The 17089-nt window shown below is 48.1% G+C and overlaps 7 protein-coding genes across 7 annotated transcripts; 6 read left to right on the forward strand and 1 right to left on the reverse strand.

Moving 5' to 3' along the window:
• Positions 1-1162: 1162 nt before the first annotated feature.
• Positions 1163-5736, forward strand: T069G_09436 (ankyrin repeats (3 copies) domain-containing protein; the record flags this gene model as incomplete). Its single annotated transcript, XM_056176646.1, has 9 exons — positions 1163-1422; positions 1477-1690; positions 1749-1814; positions 1884-2162; positions 2228-2300; positions 2602-2631; positions 2783-3249; positions 3400-4636; positions 4805-5736. The coding sequence occupies 9 exons, from the start codon at positions 1163-1165 to the stop codon at positions 5734-5736; spliced, it is 3558 nt and encodes a 1185-aa protein (XP_056025124.1).
• A 1309-nt stretch (positions 5737-7045) lies between these two features.
• T069G_09437 (uncharacterized protein) lies at positions 7046-7444 on the forward strand (the record flags this gene model as incomplete). Its single annotated transcript, XM_056176647.1, has 1 exon — positions 7046-7444. One exon carries the CDS (start codon positions 7046-7048, stop codon positions 7442-7444), a length of 399 nt encoding a protein of 132 aa, XP_056025125.1.
• Positions 7445-8028: 584 nt separating this feature from the next.
• On the forward strand, positions 8029-9131 carry T069G_09438 (protein kinase domain-containing protein; the record flags this gene model as incomplete). Its single annotated transcript, XM_056176648.1, has 2 exons — positions 8029-8092; positions 8152-9131. 2 exons carry the CDS (start codon positions 8029-8031, stop codon positions 9129-9131), a joined length of 1044 nt encoding a protein of 347 aa, XP_056025126.1.
• Positions 9132-9245: 114 nt separating this feature from the next.
• T069G_09439 (uncharacterized protein) lies at positions 9246-10124 on the forward strand (the record flags this gene model as incomplete). Its single annotated transcript, XM_056176649.1, has 1 exon — positions 9246-10124. One exon carries the CDS (start codon positions 9246-9248, stop codon positions 10122-10124), a length of 879 nt encoding a protein of 292 aa, XP_056025127.1.
• Positions 10125-10162: 38 nt separating this feature from the next.
• Positions 10163-10696, forward strand: T069G_09440 (ankyrin repeats (3 copies) domain-containing protein; the record flags this gene model as incomplete). The annotated part of the gene is made up of 1 exon (XM_056176650.1): positions 10163-10696. The coding sequence occupies one exon, from the start codon at positions 10163-10165 to the stop codon at positions 10694-10696; it is 534 nt and encodes a 177-aa protein (XP_056025128.1).
• A 1171-nt stretch (positions 10697-11867) lies between these two features.
• T069G_09441 (aldehyde dehydrogenase family domain-containing protein) lies at positions 11868-13538 on the forward strand (the record flags this gene model as incomplete). Its single annotated transcript, XM_056176651.1, has 2 exons — positions 11868-13050; positions 13120-13538. 2 exons carry the CDS (start codon positions 11868-11870, stop codon positions 13536-13538), a joined length of 1602 nt encoding a protein of 533 aa, XP_056025129.1.
• A 1403-nt stretch (positions 13539-14941) lies between these two features.
• Positions 14942-16208, reverse strand: T069G_09442 (uncharacterized protein; the record flags this gene model as incomplete). The annotated part of the gene is made up of 2 exons (XM_056176652.1): positions 14942-15770; positions 15949-16208. 2 exons carry the CDS (start codon positions 16206-16208, stop codon positions 14942-14944), a joined length of 1089 nt encoding a protein of 362 aa, XP_056025130.1.
• Positions 16209-17089: the final 881 nt, after the last annotated feature.

Genomic DNA, 17089 nt, shown 5'->3' on the forward strand with positions numbered 1-17089 from the left:
CCCAGTCACTGTCAAGGTACACCCATGTGATGCTCCCTCGGGTAATGAATTGTGTATTCATTGGCACTAATATCTGGAGGTGGCTGCCAAGTCGGCGTTTCCAGGTCGGCGTTTCGACAATCAGGCTGGCATCTTGACCAATCCTCTGTTTTCAACTCCGCCAAAAGGTAGCATTGAGCTGCAGAGGCCGTCACCGAAACCGCACCAAATGGGATGTTTTCAGCACGCCTTGCGCCAAGCGAGAATCGACGTAGGTCTGATAGATGGTTCCGGAAATCTGGTGGTTGATGAGGTACTGCGTGAATTCGCCTCATGAAAAGCCCCAATATACTAATGGTATCACCAACTAACTCATTTGTATTGACAGTTGTTCTGCCATTTAGTGAGACTATTCCATAACTGACAATCTCTCATCATCATGTCGGTGATTAATAAAAGCGTTAATGAAAGAGTCAATATCGTGAATGGGGTCAGTAGATGCCGCTCTCTTGCCAAACGAATGGTATCTGCTTCTTCGGGCACGCTTACTCCTAGTTCTAGTAGAGGCATGGGTAGGGGAATCCTCGGGGTCTCCCATGAATAAGAGGTGACCACCAACGAACACCGGCTGATTCTAGCACCCATTTGACATAATAACGGGTCATTTTGGTAGAGATTCCATTCTCTTTTTAAAGAGACCGAGAGGAGAGAGAGAAGAGAGAATATCTCTTTTACATACTATGCAGCTGGCCAAGACCAGGCTGAAGGCTGTGTCACCACGGACCGACCAATCCAACGCTTGAAGGTCCAGCCAGTAATAGAGGGCGTCTGCCCAATCATCTTGACCAGCCTCGAATTGGGACGCGGCCCTGTCCGCCTATTAGGCGCTGCCCGACTTGAAAACATCTAATTGACAAGAGCCTGGGAAACAAATTGCGTTGCTCGCGAAGCTAAGGCTTGACGACATTTTGCGGTATAGGTGCCAGGTTTTGCTCTGCTTTTACCGACCCTGGAAAATACCGCTTCCACCCAATTACTCTGACCCTCGAGTTCTTGGAATCTCTGTCGTCAGCGCAGCAGCGTTATGTCAGCCGATCGCTACCAAAATTTTAGGCTACGAGGGATCCCATGTGAATGCGAAACCAGGGCCGATGTCCGTGAGCTCGTTAAGAGAATCCTTTCCATGGAAGCCGGCGCCAACGTTGTTGTTCATTCACTTGCAATCAGCCCTATCGAAAAAATCAGCAAAGTCGCAACTCTAAGTTTTCATACCCTCCCAAACTGTCTGTCCGACTGCTCTCGAAATGAATGGGTATTCAACCTCCCGGCGGACGAAACTTCAGAGGAGGATGGCTTCAGCCGGAGAAAATCACTTGTGTTCGATACTCATTTCTCGGGTTTTACGCCTCTTCAACATACCAAGAACGATGACTGCTATGTGGAGTAAGTCAACGGAGAATTTCCAACAACATATACTGTGTTGACAAGTACATTCAGTGTAATCGCAATATCCGGTCTCGGCGGACACGCGTTTGGTTCTTTCAAAGAGAGACATGGGTCCTTTATGTGGCTCCGTGATGCTCTCCCAATAGATGTTCCCGGTGCAAGGATCTTAATCTATGGATATGACACTCGACTCATTCGGAGCAGGTCATTTCAGAACTTAACGGACTTGGGCAAAGCTCTTCAAATCGACATAAAGGGCGTTCGGGTTTGTAGAATTGTTTTCTCATATTCAAATTGACTCCTCGAGCTGATCTTGTGTTCAGGAGCTCACCCAAACTCGTCCCACAGTTTTCATTGGACACAGTCTCGGTGGTCTTGTGATTAAAGAGGTTTGTGTTGTCTCCACCAAAAATTAATGAAGCAATTTCCGTGCCACATACTTACAATCCGAGTCACAGGCTATAGTCAAGTTGAAAGAAGAATTGGACGAGAAAGATGCATCAATACTGAAGTCTACTTCTGGATTCCTGTTCTTCGGTGTTCCTCACCAAGGGATGGCTATTGAATCACTCGTTCCTTTGGTTAAAGACAACCCTAACAGGAGTCTTCTTGAGTCGCTCAATAAGAATTCAGCACTCCTTCAACGCCTCGAAAAAGACTTCAGCAATGTATTCGGCACAAAACGTCTTCGAATTGTCTCCTTCTACGAAACGGAGAATTCCCCCACTGCAGTCGAGGTGCGCTCTTCAGGATTTCTATCTTTTATATTACTGCCCTGAATTGCTGCTCATATCTCGTTCAGATGGAAGATGGAAAATGGGAACTCTCCGGAGATCCTAAAGTGTTAGTTGACGTCTCATCCGCGACATGCGGCAGTAAGCATCAACATCCGATTAATCGCAATCATTCCGAGATGGTGAAATATAACAACCAATACGACGAGCTCTACACTCGTGTTCGGATCGCTCTAGAGCCACTAATAAAAAGATCACAAAGCAAGTCTGCTACCATGAGTACGGCACTAATAAGAATATCACAAAGCACGTCTGTTGCCATGAGTACGGCACTAGTAAGAATATCACAAAGCAAGTCTGTTGCCATAAGTACGGCAGTTAGAAATAACTGTGCGTGACCAGCCCTGACTCTACATATACAATACACTAACGGCTCCTCCAGCACCAACACAGCTTTCGGATGAGAACATTGGTGTGTAGATTGAGAATCATTTGCAATAAGTGACTGACCCGGCATAGAGTGTCTCCAGTCGCTTTCTTTTCGAGAACAAGAGCACAGGTACAAAGAAATTCATTCAGCACAAGATACTTGTGAGTGGCTCCTCGATGATTCGCAATACCAGGCTTGGATGAACAGATCACGAGGTCTTTTCTGGGTCAAAGAAATCCCGGGGCTGGAAAGTCCGTTCTCATGAAGTACGCCGTTACAATGATGCATAGCAGAAAGTCCCGGGAGCTCGTTGTGTCCTTTTTTATTCACGGTCGAGGAACGCCTTTGCAGAAGAACCTACTAGGTCTATTCCGTGCATTACTGAACTCCATGCTCATATCCTTCCCGGAGTATCTCTCTCAGCTCACTAAACGGTTTCATGACCAGGAGAGACGATTCGGGACATACCAGGAGAATAGATGGGCTTGGACCAAAGAAGAACTTCAAGATTTCATGTCTGAGGTTTTGACCAAAGGGACGAGGAACCGGCCTGTAGTCATCTTCGTTGACGCGATTGATGAATGTGGAGAATTTCATGCCAAACACCTGTTGGAATACTTCAAAAGCCTCATGAACAAAGTTGAACGCGAAGAAGCGCAGGTAAAGATATGCTTTTCTTCCAGGCATTTTCCACTTCTTGGCCTTTGCACGACCTCAACGATCTCTGTGGAAGAGAGAAATGACAAAGACATCCGGTTGGTCATTCGAGAGCGACTGAAGCAAATTCAACCAAAAGCAAAGCGCCAGCAGATGGAGAAGGAGATCTTGTTGAAGGCTCAAGGAGGATTCCAATGGGTAGTCTTAATCACTTCAATGGTGATTGATGGAAACACAATTGGCATCAAGGCGGAGAAGCTGCACGAGATGATCACAACTACCCCGGAAGCCCTTGACGAGTTGTACAGCAACATTTTGAGCGGCGTTACTGGAGCCGAAAATCATCAGATGACCAAGCTGTTCCAGTGGGTTCTATTTGCTGAACGACCCTTATCCGCACAAGAGCTTCGGGAGGCGCTTGCTACAGATAAAGACATGACTTACACGACTGTCTCCGAACTCAGAAACCACGACAGCTGGTCCGATACTTTGGAGGATTTCGAAAAGCACGTTAGACACATTTCCAGAGGCTTGGTGGAATTCCGCACCCGTGACCTTTGGGAGCAATACGAACCTGGCGGAGAAGACTGGGATCGGGAAGTTCAGTTCGTCCACCAATCAGTCGCTGACTATATACTCGAGAAGTTTCTCAACCATGTGAGACTTGGGGATGCCTCTCAATCTCAAATCGGAACTGGCCACTTTGAAATATCGAGGTCCTGTCTCAGATACATGGCATTGAGGGAGGTGTTAGAAGGGGCTCAGCTATCTCGCGGCACATTCTCAGCAAGATTTCCATTAGTACCATATGCAGTGCGTTTTCTGTTCCACCATATCAGGGAGGTGGAGCGGGAAGGAATTTCTCAACATGATCTCCTCCAGCTCATTCAATGGGATCGACAATCTGAATTCATGAGGAAAATTGCGAGCATATGGAGAGTCATGGATCCTAATAACGCCCACTCACCCACGGGGTGGCCCTTCATTGGAGCAACGCCGCTGCATGTCCTGGTTGCACTTGGCTCGAAAAGCGCCTTCGACGCACTCCTGCAGAAAGATGATGTAGAAGTTGATGGTAGAGACTCGGACGGCAATACACCACTACTTCTCGCCCTCAGAGATTGCCACCAAAATATGGCACTCACGCTGCTGAATCGGTCGACCGAGTGGCAGCAGCCTCGAAACGAGGCGATTAACCAAGGCATCATTCAGGACAAAGACACAGACGACCGAAGTAACCACTTTGTGGACATCAATGCGGAAAATAATGACGGCGAGACACCGTTGATGATTGCCCTAACAGTGGACGCCGAGGAGGTGATCTGGAAGTTGATTGAGGCGGGTGCTGATCTTTTTAAGCAGCAGACCTGGCTCATTTTCTATGCCATTGGTAATAGAAACAAGACGCTACTCTTTAAGCTTCTTGAGAAACACGTCAAACTCGACGGAGCTGTCTATTTTGCCTTAAAAGAGCTCTCTTACAAGGACTGTGACGACGTTCTTGAGGAGTTTCTTTCGGAATTGCTCAGAGCTGGAGCCAATACACATAAATTACAAGGATTCAATAAAAGCTTCGAAGACAAGGACGAGGATGAGCGTGATGATGAAGCACTTCTCTTAGCTTCACGAAGAGGTCAAACGGCCATAGTCAATCTCCTCTTGTCACACGGCATATCTGCAACTTGGCGAGACAAACACGGGGATTTTCCATTACTGGTGGCTGCAGAAAATGGCTATGAGACTATCGTGAAGCTGCTTCTCGAGAACGGAGGGGACGTTGACGCCAAAGATACGTTAAATTATGGCTATGCTTCGCTGATGAGGGCTCTTCAAAATGGCCACGAGGCAGTGGCAAGGTTTCTTATTGACAAAGGAGCCGGCGTTAATGTCAGCGATATAAATGGATTATCATTGCTCTCGTGGACCGTATTAAGGGACTTTGAGACAGTGGTAAAGTTTCTTATTACCAATAAGGCTAACATTAACGTTACTGATAAAGATGGAGCATCGTTACTCTTATGGGCCTTACAGAGTGGCCGTGAGGCAGTAGCGAGCCTTCTGATTCGTAATGGAGCCAACATAAGCGCAAGTGATAAAGATGGGTTGACACCACTCTTATGGGCCTCACGGAAGGGCTACGAGGAAGTAGTGAGGCTTCTGATTTATAATGGAGCCGACATCAATGCCAGCGGTAAAGATGGGTCGACACCACTTTCATGGGCTTCACAGAATGGCCATGTGGCAATAGTGGAGCTTCTTATTCATACTGGAGCTGATATTCATGCCAGTGATAAAGATGGGATAACATCACTCTCATGGGCCGTACGGAATGACTTCTATGGAGTCGCATGGCATCTTGTTAATAGTGGAGCTAATGTAAATGCCAGCGATAAAAATGGATTAACACCACTTTCATGGGCCTCACAGAATGGCTCTAAGGAAATAGCAATGCTCTTGCGCCGCAACAACAGAGGCCCTTTTTTGGAATAGCAATGTTTCTTGTTGATGAAGAAGATGATATTAATATTAACGATAAAATGGATTAATACTAGAGCACTTTTATTATTTTACGGAACGGCCGCAAGGTAATAGCAAGGCTTCTTATTAATAAAGGAGCTGATATGAACATCAGCAATGGAGACGCATAGGTACATTGACACCCGACTACTTATATTGGCCTTTCGGAATAACCGCAAGGCAATTTTAGGCCTCTTTCTTCATAAGGGAGCTGGGATCAGGACTTCTAATCAGCAAAAGAGGCTAGTGTTACACTAGAGGGCAGATGTTCATCTTCTTCCGCTCACTGTTCTCCAGTCTATTCTCGAAGTTCTGTTGCTGAGCTCTGTTGCTGAGCTCTGTTGCTGAGCTCAAAATGATTAAGATCCTTGCTAGCCATATGACACAATTACCCACACCTAGAGATCATCACGTTCTATCTGACCTAGGTGTATCTACTGCAGCTCGAGAAATTTCACTTCACAGCTATATTGAGGTTTCAGCAGAGGGACTGACCGTGCTCTTGGTGACATACTTAGGCGCACGACGGCGCTGGCTTCACAGCTTCTGGAGAAGGAGCGACTACTATATTCAGCGATATTGTACAGATAAGATGTCTTTTGCCTGAACATGTAGGGAGTACACGGAACACGCCCATCTTAGCAAGCAATGCTGATAATTGCGACAACGGCTTGGCATTAAGAGAGCGATAAAATGCCTTACGTACCAATTGTAAGATCTCGTTTTCTTATGGTCTAAAAAGTGGTGGTGGTTCGCCGCGTTGCTGACCGGGGTCATGCTAACCATCGTGCGTGAAAGAAAGCTGTGTAATTCGGTGATCAGTTGCATCTCGCTGTGAACTAATAATTACTGATACCGGAAGCTTGTAGTTATGAGTCATAGCCTACCTAATCTAATACATTATCGGACTCTGATGGTGACGATGATGACGAGGGCGTATCCACTCACACCACTTACACGCACTCTGCGGAGCATGCTTTGGGCGTGTTGCCTGCTGTCTACCTTTCCTTTGTGGTTCTTCAATTACCTTTTCTCTAGTAATTGTTTCCAAAAATCATGCTTTTCCTGTTTTCTTGTTAAGAGTGATTCTATAATCCTCTACGACAAGCTCTCTTCACACAAACATCTCCCAAAGGGCTAACAACGGTAATAACAGGAAGTCTTCAAAGGCAAAAACATACCTGCTCTCCCAATACCAAATCTCTTTTCTTCATTTATTGACGGATGCGCCAAACTATTGCATTGTTCGCCTAAGAACCTCTTTCGCATCAAATTAAGCACCATGACCAAGGTCACAGCTCCAAACGCGGTGCCTAGTGACTCAAATGAGGTTGCTGTGTTGTTGGACAAACCAGAATCAAGTCCCGAACAAGCAGTCGCGGTTAGCGGAGATCATCCAAAGTCTAAATCTGAACCCTTCATCAGCATTGAAGACGGCGTTCACACAATTCATGGTGTCGACTGTATTTGGCACAACATGTATGCTGAATCGACTTTCACCACTTTCCGCTGGATTTCTCCCTATGATGGCATTGACGCGATGTTGATCAAGGTGGCTCGCAATGTGGAACAGGGACTGTACTCCATCATTAGCATGAGTGCATCTAAGCATTCACTTACTGTAGTTTGCGCTTGTGAGAAGAACTGGGAGGATTTGCCAGTGGGTTGGTACTGCCGTTAAGTCGTTACCCTGACGGAATAAAAAGACTTGGATTCAGAGAATGTTGCGCAGATTCATCTTCTGTAAGTCAATAAGTCCATAAATGTGATTCGCTATTATGCACTTGGAGGCACGTATATACGTATTATATCTGCCTCATGCGATGAGCATAGACCTGAAGGATCTCGGGTTGTATTCAGTGATAGTCGCGTTCGCGTCTTCTCTCGTTAGATCATTATTGGATAATTTCAGGCAGCTGCCCGGGCTATTACTCCTCGCCGTAGCGTTAGGATGTTGGGTGTTGGATGTTGGTTCGTTTGACGCTGCATCTTTGGCCCCTGTCCTCTGAGTTATTTTACCACTGGATTGAGAGTTTAGGCAAAGATGCTGATGAATATTTGTTGACATGGCCCCCGCCCTGTTTTCCCATGCCAATTTGAAGCGTTCTAACGAATGGTATCATATTGTAGATCTTTGTTCCGGCTTTCATTTATACTTGGGCCTGCCTTGGGATGGCAATCGAATTGCCTTTTGGTTAAATATCCCAGAATCACTACGCTCTTGATACTGCTCGATACTAGTATTCGACGATTCAAGAATGCGAAATGGCTCACAATCTGATGGACGTGAAGGGCAAGATTTCCAGTCTCACAAATGAAGACATATTTGGTATGAATCCGTTTCGCCGGTTGTATGCAAGAGTGGCATCCTACTAACACTTTTCCTAGCCTCATCTCAGTATGTGTCTACATCCCATCCGCCAAATCAACCTTGGCCTGGGATTTTGACCATCCTCATTTCTCATGGTAATGGCTTCTCTATACCGGATCAATACCATCAAGCTGTTAACAGCGTTCAAAGTGGCTCTTCTTTAACACAAGCCGAATTATCCAAGAGGCCGTGGCTCAATCTGAACGGCCGCGAATTGTCGCTGCTCTATGCCATTGTAGAGTATGACAAACTTTCCGCACGTTCATTCTCAGCTTCAGAAACCTTTGAGAATCTACGGACCATTGAGAATCTACAGTGGGAAAACTTAGGATCTTACAGCGTGAAATTTAATGTCTTTCGCGCTGCAGAGTTGGTCTTCAGGTTCTACCTGTGCTATCCTGGCCGTGGCCAAGGAAGTAGCGATTTCTTTCTTGGAAAGGCTAAAATTGAGCCAGTGCTTGAAGAGAAAAAGTATACCAAGTGGCTACGATTGGAAGATGGCGCTGGAGAAATCTGTGTTGAGATTGAATACACCAAAACCGCGACGCCGGGGATACAAGCGGTCGGCGGCCGCCAAGGTCAATGTCTTAGGGACAGCTGTAGCCCGAACCCCTGTTACCATTTCCAAGTCGAAAGGCAAGATACAAATTTGCTTTACGCCAGCAAGAAACTTTTAAATGTCGACGCAAGTCATGTATTCTTGTCTCAGGCGGGCAAGCCATTCGTCGCACCGCTCGGGTTTGTTGCTCCCATTTCCGAGGGGCTACAGTTACATGCACCATTTATTCATGGAGGGCCACTGTTTTATCACCTTCAAAAACCACGACGTTTTGATGTTGATCGATGTCGGTTCTATGCCGCAGAGATCCTTTGCGCATTCGAAAGCTTACTGCAGTCCAACCCTTCATATCGCGGACCCAAAACAGAGAACATCCTGCTAGACTCCATAGGACATGTTGTTCTTTGCGACTTTAGTCTCTATCATCTGGATACATAACAACCTGCCCACAGCAGCGTGGAATATTCTGCCCCTGAGCAGCTTTTGCATGGAAACTCCAGTACTAAACCATATGTACGCTGGTGGTGGACCTTGGGAATATTTCTTTACGAAATGCTAACTGGATTACCACCCTTTTACGCTGAAACTACCGAGAGGATACATGAAAGGATTACGTCTAGTGAGCAAATCGTGTATCCAAATTCTCTTCCACCATCTGCAAAAGACATCCTGGCCGGGCTTCTCGAGCGCAACCCTGAACAGCGACTAGGTGCAAAACGAGGAGCAAGCGAGATCAAACAACACCCATTTTTCGACTGTATTGACTGGAACAAGCTGACGCGACGTGAATATCATCCCGACTTCAAGCCTCCCAAGGTTACGATGCCCTTTCCGGAGTCACACAAAGCGCGAGGGCTTGCCAGAGCTGAAGTCATGAGACGATTGACTAAAGGATCCAATTATGTGAGCTCGGACCAATATAAAAAGTCCATGGAAATGATGCAAGGGAAATTTCATGTTGCTACCTATTCTCTTCCTCCGCCTCCTCCTCCTCCTCCTTTTCCAGATGTCAAGATACCTATTGATGACAATCCGGATTGGGAGTTGGTTTGGGACGAAGAAGCCAAAGGCTTTTACTTCTACAACCGCTCCAACAACGCAAGACAAATAATTGTGCGGCAAACATTTTATCCAAGACAGCCTTCGAATCAAGCCCATGACGGTTCCTCTACGGGTGGTGTCGGCAATTTGCCTAGTCAGATCCAGAAGGAGGATGCACTTGAAGTGGTGTTGAAGGCTGGATATAGGCATTTGATCCCACAAATACTGCACAAGTATGGTGGTATGGACCTCAACGTTAAGCTTTATGGCTTTCATAGGGTACCAACTCTGCTTGAATTTGCTGTCGAACAGGAAGACGCAAACCTACTACAACTGTTCATTGATGGGGGCGCCACCGATACGTCGGGAAACGCGCTGTTCTTGTCGTAAAAAAGGGCTATCAGGAACTTGTCGCCACTCTGGCCAAGATGGCCGACAGGGTTGATCTCACCAGAGCCTTGGGAAGGGCCGTGGATCGAAAGGATATGGCTGTCATCGATATCTTATTAGCCAGCGGCGCCAAGTGCGATTTCGAGGACTCTGATCGACCTCCTCCTCCTTCTAGAGGCTACTATTTCCTCGACGTCCCGCACAATGAAGATTATATGCCTCCTCTTGTCCGAGCCGTCAGGCTGGGTAACATGGAGCTGGTGCGATTACTACTTGCACACGGCGCAGATGTTAATGTGGGATACCATGAGTTTCATGGAGAGCGCCTATCTCTCTTTATAGATGTGACGTGCGGAAGGGTGATAGAGGCGGCCATGGAGCTGGGACACCGGGATATAGTTGAGCTGTTTCTAGAGATGGGGGCGGATATTCATCTGCCGCAGCCGACCTGGCAGTTTCGCGACTGTTGGATGATAGCAAGGCCGGTTTACTTGAGAGTTAGGACGCAATTGAGGGAGGTTGAAGCGGCGTGGCAGTCGGCAAGAGATTCGGCTGAATGGGTAGTTGTGTAGAGTGCGAGCGTATGTAGTCCTTAATTGCTCTATTTTGTACATGTCTATTGATATCATAGCATCAAATTGCTAAAAACAGAGGTACAACGAAAACTGCCAAGAGAACGTCATCTTTAAGATCTGAGGTCAGACCCCAAAACTGACGGCTCGGCTGGTTGCTCGGCAGTGGCTTCAATGCCCATTTTCTACAAGTATCCAGCTGAAGAGATGTTGTGATTGCAGTTTGTCTGCTATGGTGAGAGAAAGACCTACAGGATTTCACATGGAGCATTTACCTAACTGAGGTACATCACGACAACTTCCTTCAATTGGTAGAGGTATACTTGATAATGGATCTGAGGAGGATTACCAACCTAACCTTAATGCAGTATTTCCCTTTACCAGCTAGGTGCATTTCGAAGCGGGGTTGGTTAGCTACACCACTCCGAACCAAGGTCGGTAATTTGATGCCTCGGCTGGAGCTTTAATACCAGTGGAGGTAAGCTATCAGATTGCGTGTACATGTAAACTCTTACCTCTGACGCCACGTGATGTGCTGCATTGAGGGAGACGGACGCTTATTCGGACGTAAAGTATGAAACGGGCACCATACTTGAGCCGGGAGTCCGTCTCCAACTGGTGTCGCTCGCACTCAAAAAGTAAAGTAAAACATAGACCATCGGTTCGTTGTATCTAAGAGTCCGGGTGTGGGGAGAAGCTGGCGCGACTAAAGGCTTTGGCGCTGCATTAGCTTGCTTGAACAGGCACAAGGACAACATTTAAGGCAAGGCCTGAAGCTGGAGCGAATGCGAGGACACTAACGGCAGTCCGCGGGCACCAGCCCGAATCCAGCCTCGATTCTGTCGTAACGGAGCAAACGGACACTTTCTGCCCACCGATTGATTTGGTTTGATTTGATTGATTGCAATTCCACATGCCAGAGCGTTTCTGCCGCGGCCTGACTTGGGTTGCGATGCTGGGCCAACAGTTGTGTGACATACATACGTTTCATCTCCTCGGCTCGAAATAAATCCATCGCAACAATTTCGCATCTACATCCATCGCATCTCGACAGCTAGCTCCTGCGCTGCGACACACACTGGAAGCTTCAACTCAGCTGTTACATACAATCAGCACTAACAACTAGCAAGCCAGCAAGCTACCCAGCAGTTACACAGCTCTTCTAGCAACCATGGCGCTCAATACAACGGGCATCCCGCCGCTGCAGTTCACGGCCCTCGACGACATCACGGCCCAATACAACAAGGTCCGCGCCACCTTCAGATCCGGTCGCACAAAAGACGTCGAGTATCGCAAGCAGCAGATCCGCCGCCTCTACTGGGCCATCGTCGACAATGCCAAGCTGATCGAGCTGGCCCTCAACAAGGACATGGGCAAGTCCAACTTCGAGGCCAACATCTCCGAGATCGACTGGTGCAAGCAAGAATGTCTCGACGCCGTCGACAACCTGGACAAATGGATCAAGGACGAGGGCATCCCCCACATGCCCCTACAGTTCATGGCCATGAAGCCGCGCATCAGGAACGAGCCGCTGGGCGTCATCCTCAACATTGGCGCATACAACTTCCCCTTCCAGCTCAATGTGACGCCCCTCGTTGGTGCCATTGCGGCGGGCAACACCTTTGTTCTCAAGCCGTCCGAGATATCGCCGCACTCAGCCATGGTCTTGAAGAAGATTATGGACGAAGCGCTAGACCCCGATAGCTACGTCTGCTTCAACGGCGGCATCGATGAGACGAAACATATCCTGGAGCACAAGTTTGACAAGATTGTCTTCACCGGCGGCAAGCGAACTGGCACCATTATTGCCCAGAAGGCGGCCGAGACACTGACGCCCGTGCTCCTCGAGCTGGGCGGCCAGAACCCTGCATTTATTACCCGAAAGGGAGATCTCAAGATTGCGGCCCGCCGTCTGATGTGGCAAAAGTGCCTGAATGCTGGCCAGGTGTGCCTCTCCCACAACTACGCGCTCGTGGAGCGATGCGTCCTCAACAAGTTTATCGAGGAGGTCAAGAAGCAATACGCCGAAATGATGCCTCAGGGAGCAAAGGCAAGCCCCGACTTTTCCCGCATCGTCAACCAGGGCCACTTTAACCGCATCAAGAAGATGCTGGACAATTCCAGAGGCAAGATTGTCATGGGCGGGTCCATGGATGAGACAGACTTTTTCATCGAACCCACCGTTGTCTTGGTTGACGACATCAACGACAGCATGGTGGTGGAGGAGAGCTTTGGCCCTATCTGGTCCATTGTTCCGTTTGATACCCTGGACGAGGCCATCAACATCGCCAATCAGGTTGATCCAACACCATTGGCTTTGTTCGCCTTTGGCTCGGATGCGGAAACCGAAAAAGGTGCGTCATTCCACAAACATCCCTCCCGCTGTATCAGTTGAGAAAACAAAGTATTAACGTCTTCTATAGTCATCAACAGCGTGACGTCAGGGGGAGCCACCATCAACGACGGCTTCTTCCACGCCATGCTCAACCCAAGCCCCATCGGTGGCATTGGATCCTCCGGCACGGGCAACTACCACGGCTACTTCTCCTTCAAGGCCTTCAGCCACCAACGTTCCATCGCAAAGGTCCCAACCTGGGCAGACAAGCTGCTGCGCGTGCGATACATGCCCTATTCAGCCAGCGAGCTGAAGCGCCACCACCGCATCTCCGAGAAGAAGCCCAACTTTGACCGCAACGGCCAGCTCGTCAAGGGCTTGAAGTACTGGTTCACCGTGCTGCTAAGCTTGGGCTCCAAGAATGCGGCGAGCTTTGCTCTCAGGTGGGGGGTTCTTATTGCTCTGGCTGTGACACTAGGTCTGAAACGCAACTCTCTAGGACTGTGAATGAAGATGAAGAGACGAATGAAGTGAAGAAATAAAGTTGTGTCAAACGCAATGTCTATTGTGAGATGGGGTCTCTCTGGTAGCCCCTACGTTTTTCTCTGATTTAGTATTTTGCAAAAGCTTGAAAGCTGAGATACCGGGTTTGTCAAGTACCTTTATGTATTATTATATAACACACTTATAACACTCTTCGCCGGCTGCTTCATACTAGAAAACAAACAAATAACTACATGTAGGTAGTGACCAGGCAGCATCCAAGATCTAAGAATCCATCCAGTATCCCAGCATCCCAGAGTACATCGCCGAGTGATCAACATGTGGGAAGCCATCTAGAACAAGAGACGAGTAAGTCAGCTTACAGGGACATTACTAGATCCAGCATCGTGATGTAACTCACATCCATACATCGCCGATAGAGAAGAGAATCAAGGCTCAGGCTCCCTTGGTACCTGTTCTCTCAGCTCAAGAATGTGTGCCCCTACTATGCTCCTGTGCCGCTCACACTCAGCAATACGTTGCTCAAGCTCGGCTATGAACGCCTTTGTCTGCAGCAAATATTGCTCATACACCACCCTTTGTTGCTCCCACTCGTCAGATATTATCCCATACGCACTCGTAAGCGTGTTTTTGCGCCACTCGATGTAAGCGAGGCGGTCTTTCAGGTGCCTGATATCATAGTCAATCTGTCGCATACCCGCGAGCATGGCGTATACGGTTTGTTCGATAGTTGGGGGTTGAAACATGTCCATCGTGGGACACGAAAGTTGGACAAATAAAAAAAGCAAAAGAGGTAGGATATAGCGAGGAGAGCAGTAGAATAAAGCTGCGTTTGGAGGGGTTCTGGAAGTGGTTTTCTTATTTTTAAAAAAGAGGCAGAGAGCGATTCCAGGGCACTGGCATTATTTATAAGATGTCAATAAACTTTGTGCCAGCGGCTTCATTACACCTTACTTGGCGAGTTTCAACGCGGAACGTCTTTCCTGATGGAGAATAATTTACAAAACGGCTAGAAGACCAAATTCTTAGATGGCGAGACTACTGCGGCCATCATACATGGATAGAAATGCATGATTCATTTCCAACTTTTGAGAAACAGTACACGAAAGAAGACTTACCGTTGAGTCGGAACAGTTCATCGAAAGAGGAAGGAAGTCCTTCAAGCATCGGTCCGGTTCTAAGATCAAACAGTCGAGGCAGCTATATGTCCGCTAAGTTCAAGGTTGTCCTTATTGCTGGGTCATTGCTTGTAGGAGACACAGGTACCAACGACTTCTAAGCCAACAGAGCAGGCTTATACATAAATCAAGCCAAACAGCGTTTCGTGTGAGAGTCTTCATAATGGATTTGGACAATGTCCAATATCTTGCATCAACATTACAGCTTTTGCTATTCCTCAGTCTTTTCTATCGTCCAGATAACGCTGCCGCTAGCCTTTTCCCTCGCTCTCCTCCCAAGTAAATGTCGTCGTCTGCCGACTCTCTTCCAAACTCGACTGCCTCGTGGTATCCCCTCGTCACAGTGTCTTCATCAATCTTGACTCCATTCTCCACCAGTGCGAGGATCACACTCCTGCACCGCGCAATCTCTCTCATGGTGGGGACATCGATGTGATTGTTTTGGCTGGAATAGATTTGAGAGCTGACGCTTTCTTCCATGCGGTTGATACCCGCTGCCTCGGCCGCAACGTCGCTCTCGATGTGCTTGCTGATCCAGATGTATCCGTTGACACCCAACAGGACGTCAATCTTGCTGCCTGCGTTGGAAGTTTCCATGGTCCACAGCTGGCGCTTGGAACGCACCACGCCTCCACCACCTCCCGTGCCACCGACGGCGACGAAGACGCCGTTCCTCAGCTTTCCGTACTTCAAACTGCGGGTGTGCAAGCTCGCAGCACCGTCCTGATGCAGCTGCTGGACTTCAGCGACGAGGAGATCGCCCTCTGAGAAGAAGCTGCGGATTTGGAGCTCATCCGTCTCAGTGCGCTTGCGGAGGATGCCACCGGGGAGATTAATGGCAGAGATCTGGAGGATGGCGAGCTGGGCGGCAGCGACATCGACGCGCCAGCGCTTGGCCTGGACCTCGACGATGCGGCCGACAACGAGGTCACCGATCTCGGGGTTGTAGCGCGCCCTCAGGGGACGCACTGAGAGCAGCTTGTTGGTGCGGGTGAGTGTGCCGGCAAGAGAGGAGGTAATGGAGGTGGTGTTTGGAGGGACGTATGTGCCGTGGCCACTGAGACAGGTTAGCAAATGGTGAATTTTCAAATGTTTTGGTATTGTGGGCGCAGATGTTCTCATGTATATGAAGATGTATGGTTGATACTCAAAACACCAGTTGATGCAGAGATTGAGGGAGAAGAACGTGAGGGAGAAGCTGGAGAGCATAGGTGAGATGGTAGGGGGGATAGTACCGCATCCATTGAGCATTCGACGTGATTACTGTTCCAGGAGTGAGAATCTCGTCTCTAATGTCGGTCTGCTCTTCATCTTCATCCTCTTCATCCACATGCATGCTCTCGCCGTCGAGCATGGGAATGTCGCCCTTAATCGCTGCGCCGCCGTTTTCTGAATCTGACTCCGAATCTGAGGGAACATCCATATCGATGTCTACTGCACGCGGCCGCCGCGGTGCCGGCGCGTTTGGCTGCGGGTTGTGAATTGTGATAGGCATGGCGGGCTGTGAGATGATGGTTTTTTTCACTTGTTTTTCTTGGGTGTGAGAGATTGAAGGGCGAAAGGGCGCCAATATTTGGCGGCTAGCCTGCAGGAGACTAGGTCCGGCTGTCTCTGAGTAGAAGACCACGATTCTTGTACTTCGGTGTGCTGGATTGATGCTTTTGTGTTGATTCAGTCGTTTGAGTTGATGCTCTTTGGGTTTGTATGAAAAAGTTGGTATGAAAGGTTGAAAGTGGGGCCGGTGTTTGGTGCCGGTTTTCGTTTGTGAGCCACGGGAGAGCAAAGACGGCGAAGCTGCCAGAGCGAATGTTACAATATTACCACAGAAATTTAAATAGAGTCGTCTTTTCAGATGAGACGATTAGAATTCCGGATGAATTATAAATTAAAGTTCCTTGCAATGGTGCCGTATCTACTGCAATTACATATGGGACTCTAATGACATGCGATAGTGGCTGACAATAGCACGTTTTACTTCTTGCCTGCGTACAGAATAAGTGCAATACAGTTTCGATGTGGGAGCCAAATCAAGAGAAGAGATAATTCAATCCGTGTATCTAGCTAGGTAGCTTGTTTCCCATGACCTGAGATCGCGTGCGCCGTTTTGTTTTCCGAGAGACCATCTCCATATGCCCCTGCTTAATCATACATGAGGTAGTACATAATATACATAATAAGGATAGTTGTTGATATTAATCCAATGAGCCATGACCGTTTGGACACAATTCTTTCATTCGTGCATGTATTCATGAGCGAATGGCGCCGAAGCAGAGCGCAGCTCATTCCTTCATCCCGGGTCATTCATGGGATCCTGCGAGATATGTACATCGCAGATCCTTTTAGTTTGTGCAACATGAGAGGCCAAATGATCGCATT

This window comes from Trichoderma breve, chromosome 6, assembly GCF_028502605.1.
Source record: "Trichoderma breve strain T069 chromosome 6, whole genome shotgun sequence".
NCBI classification, from domain to species: Eukaryota; Fungi; Ascomycota; class Sordariomycetes; order Hypocreales; family Hypocreaceae; genus Trichoderma; species Trichoderma breve.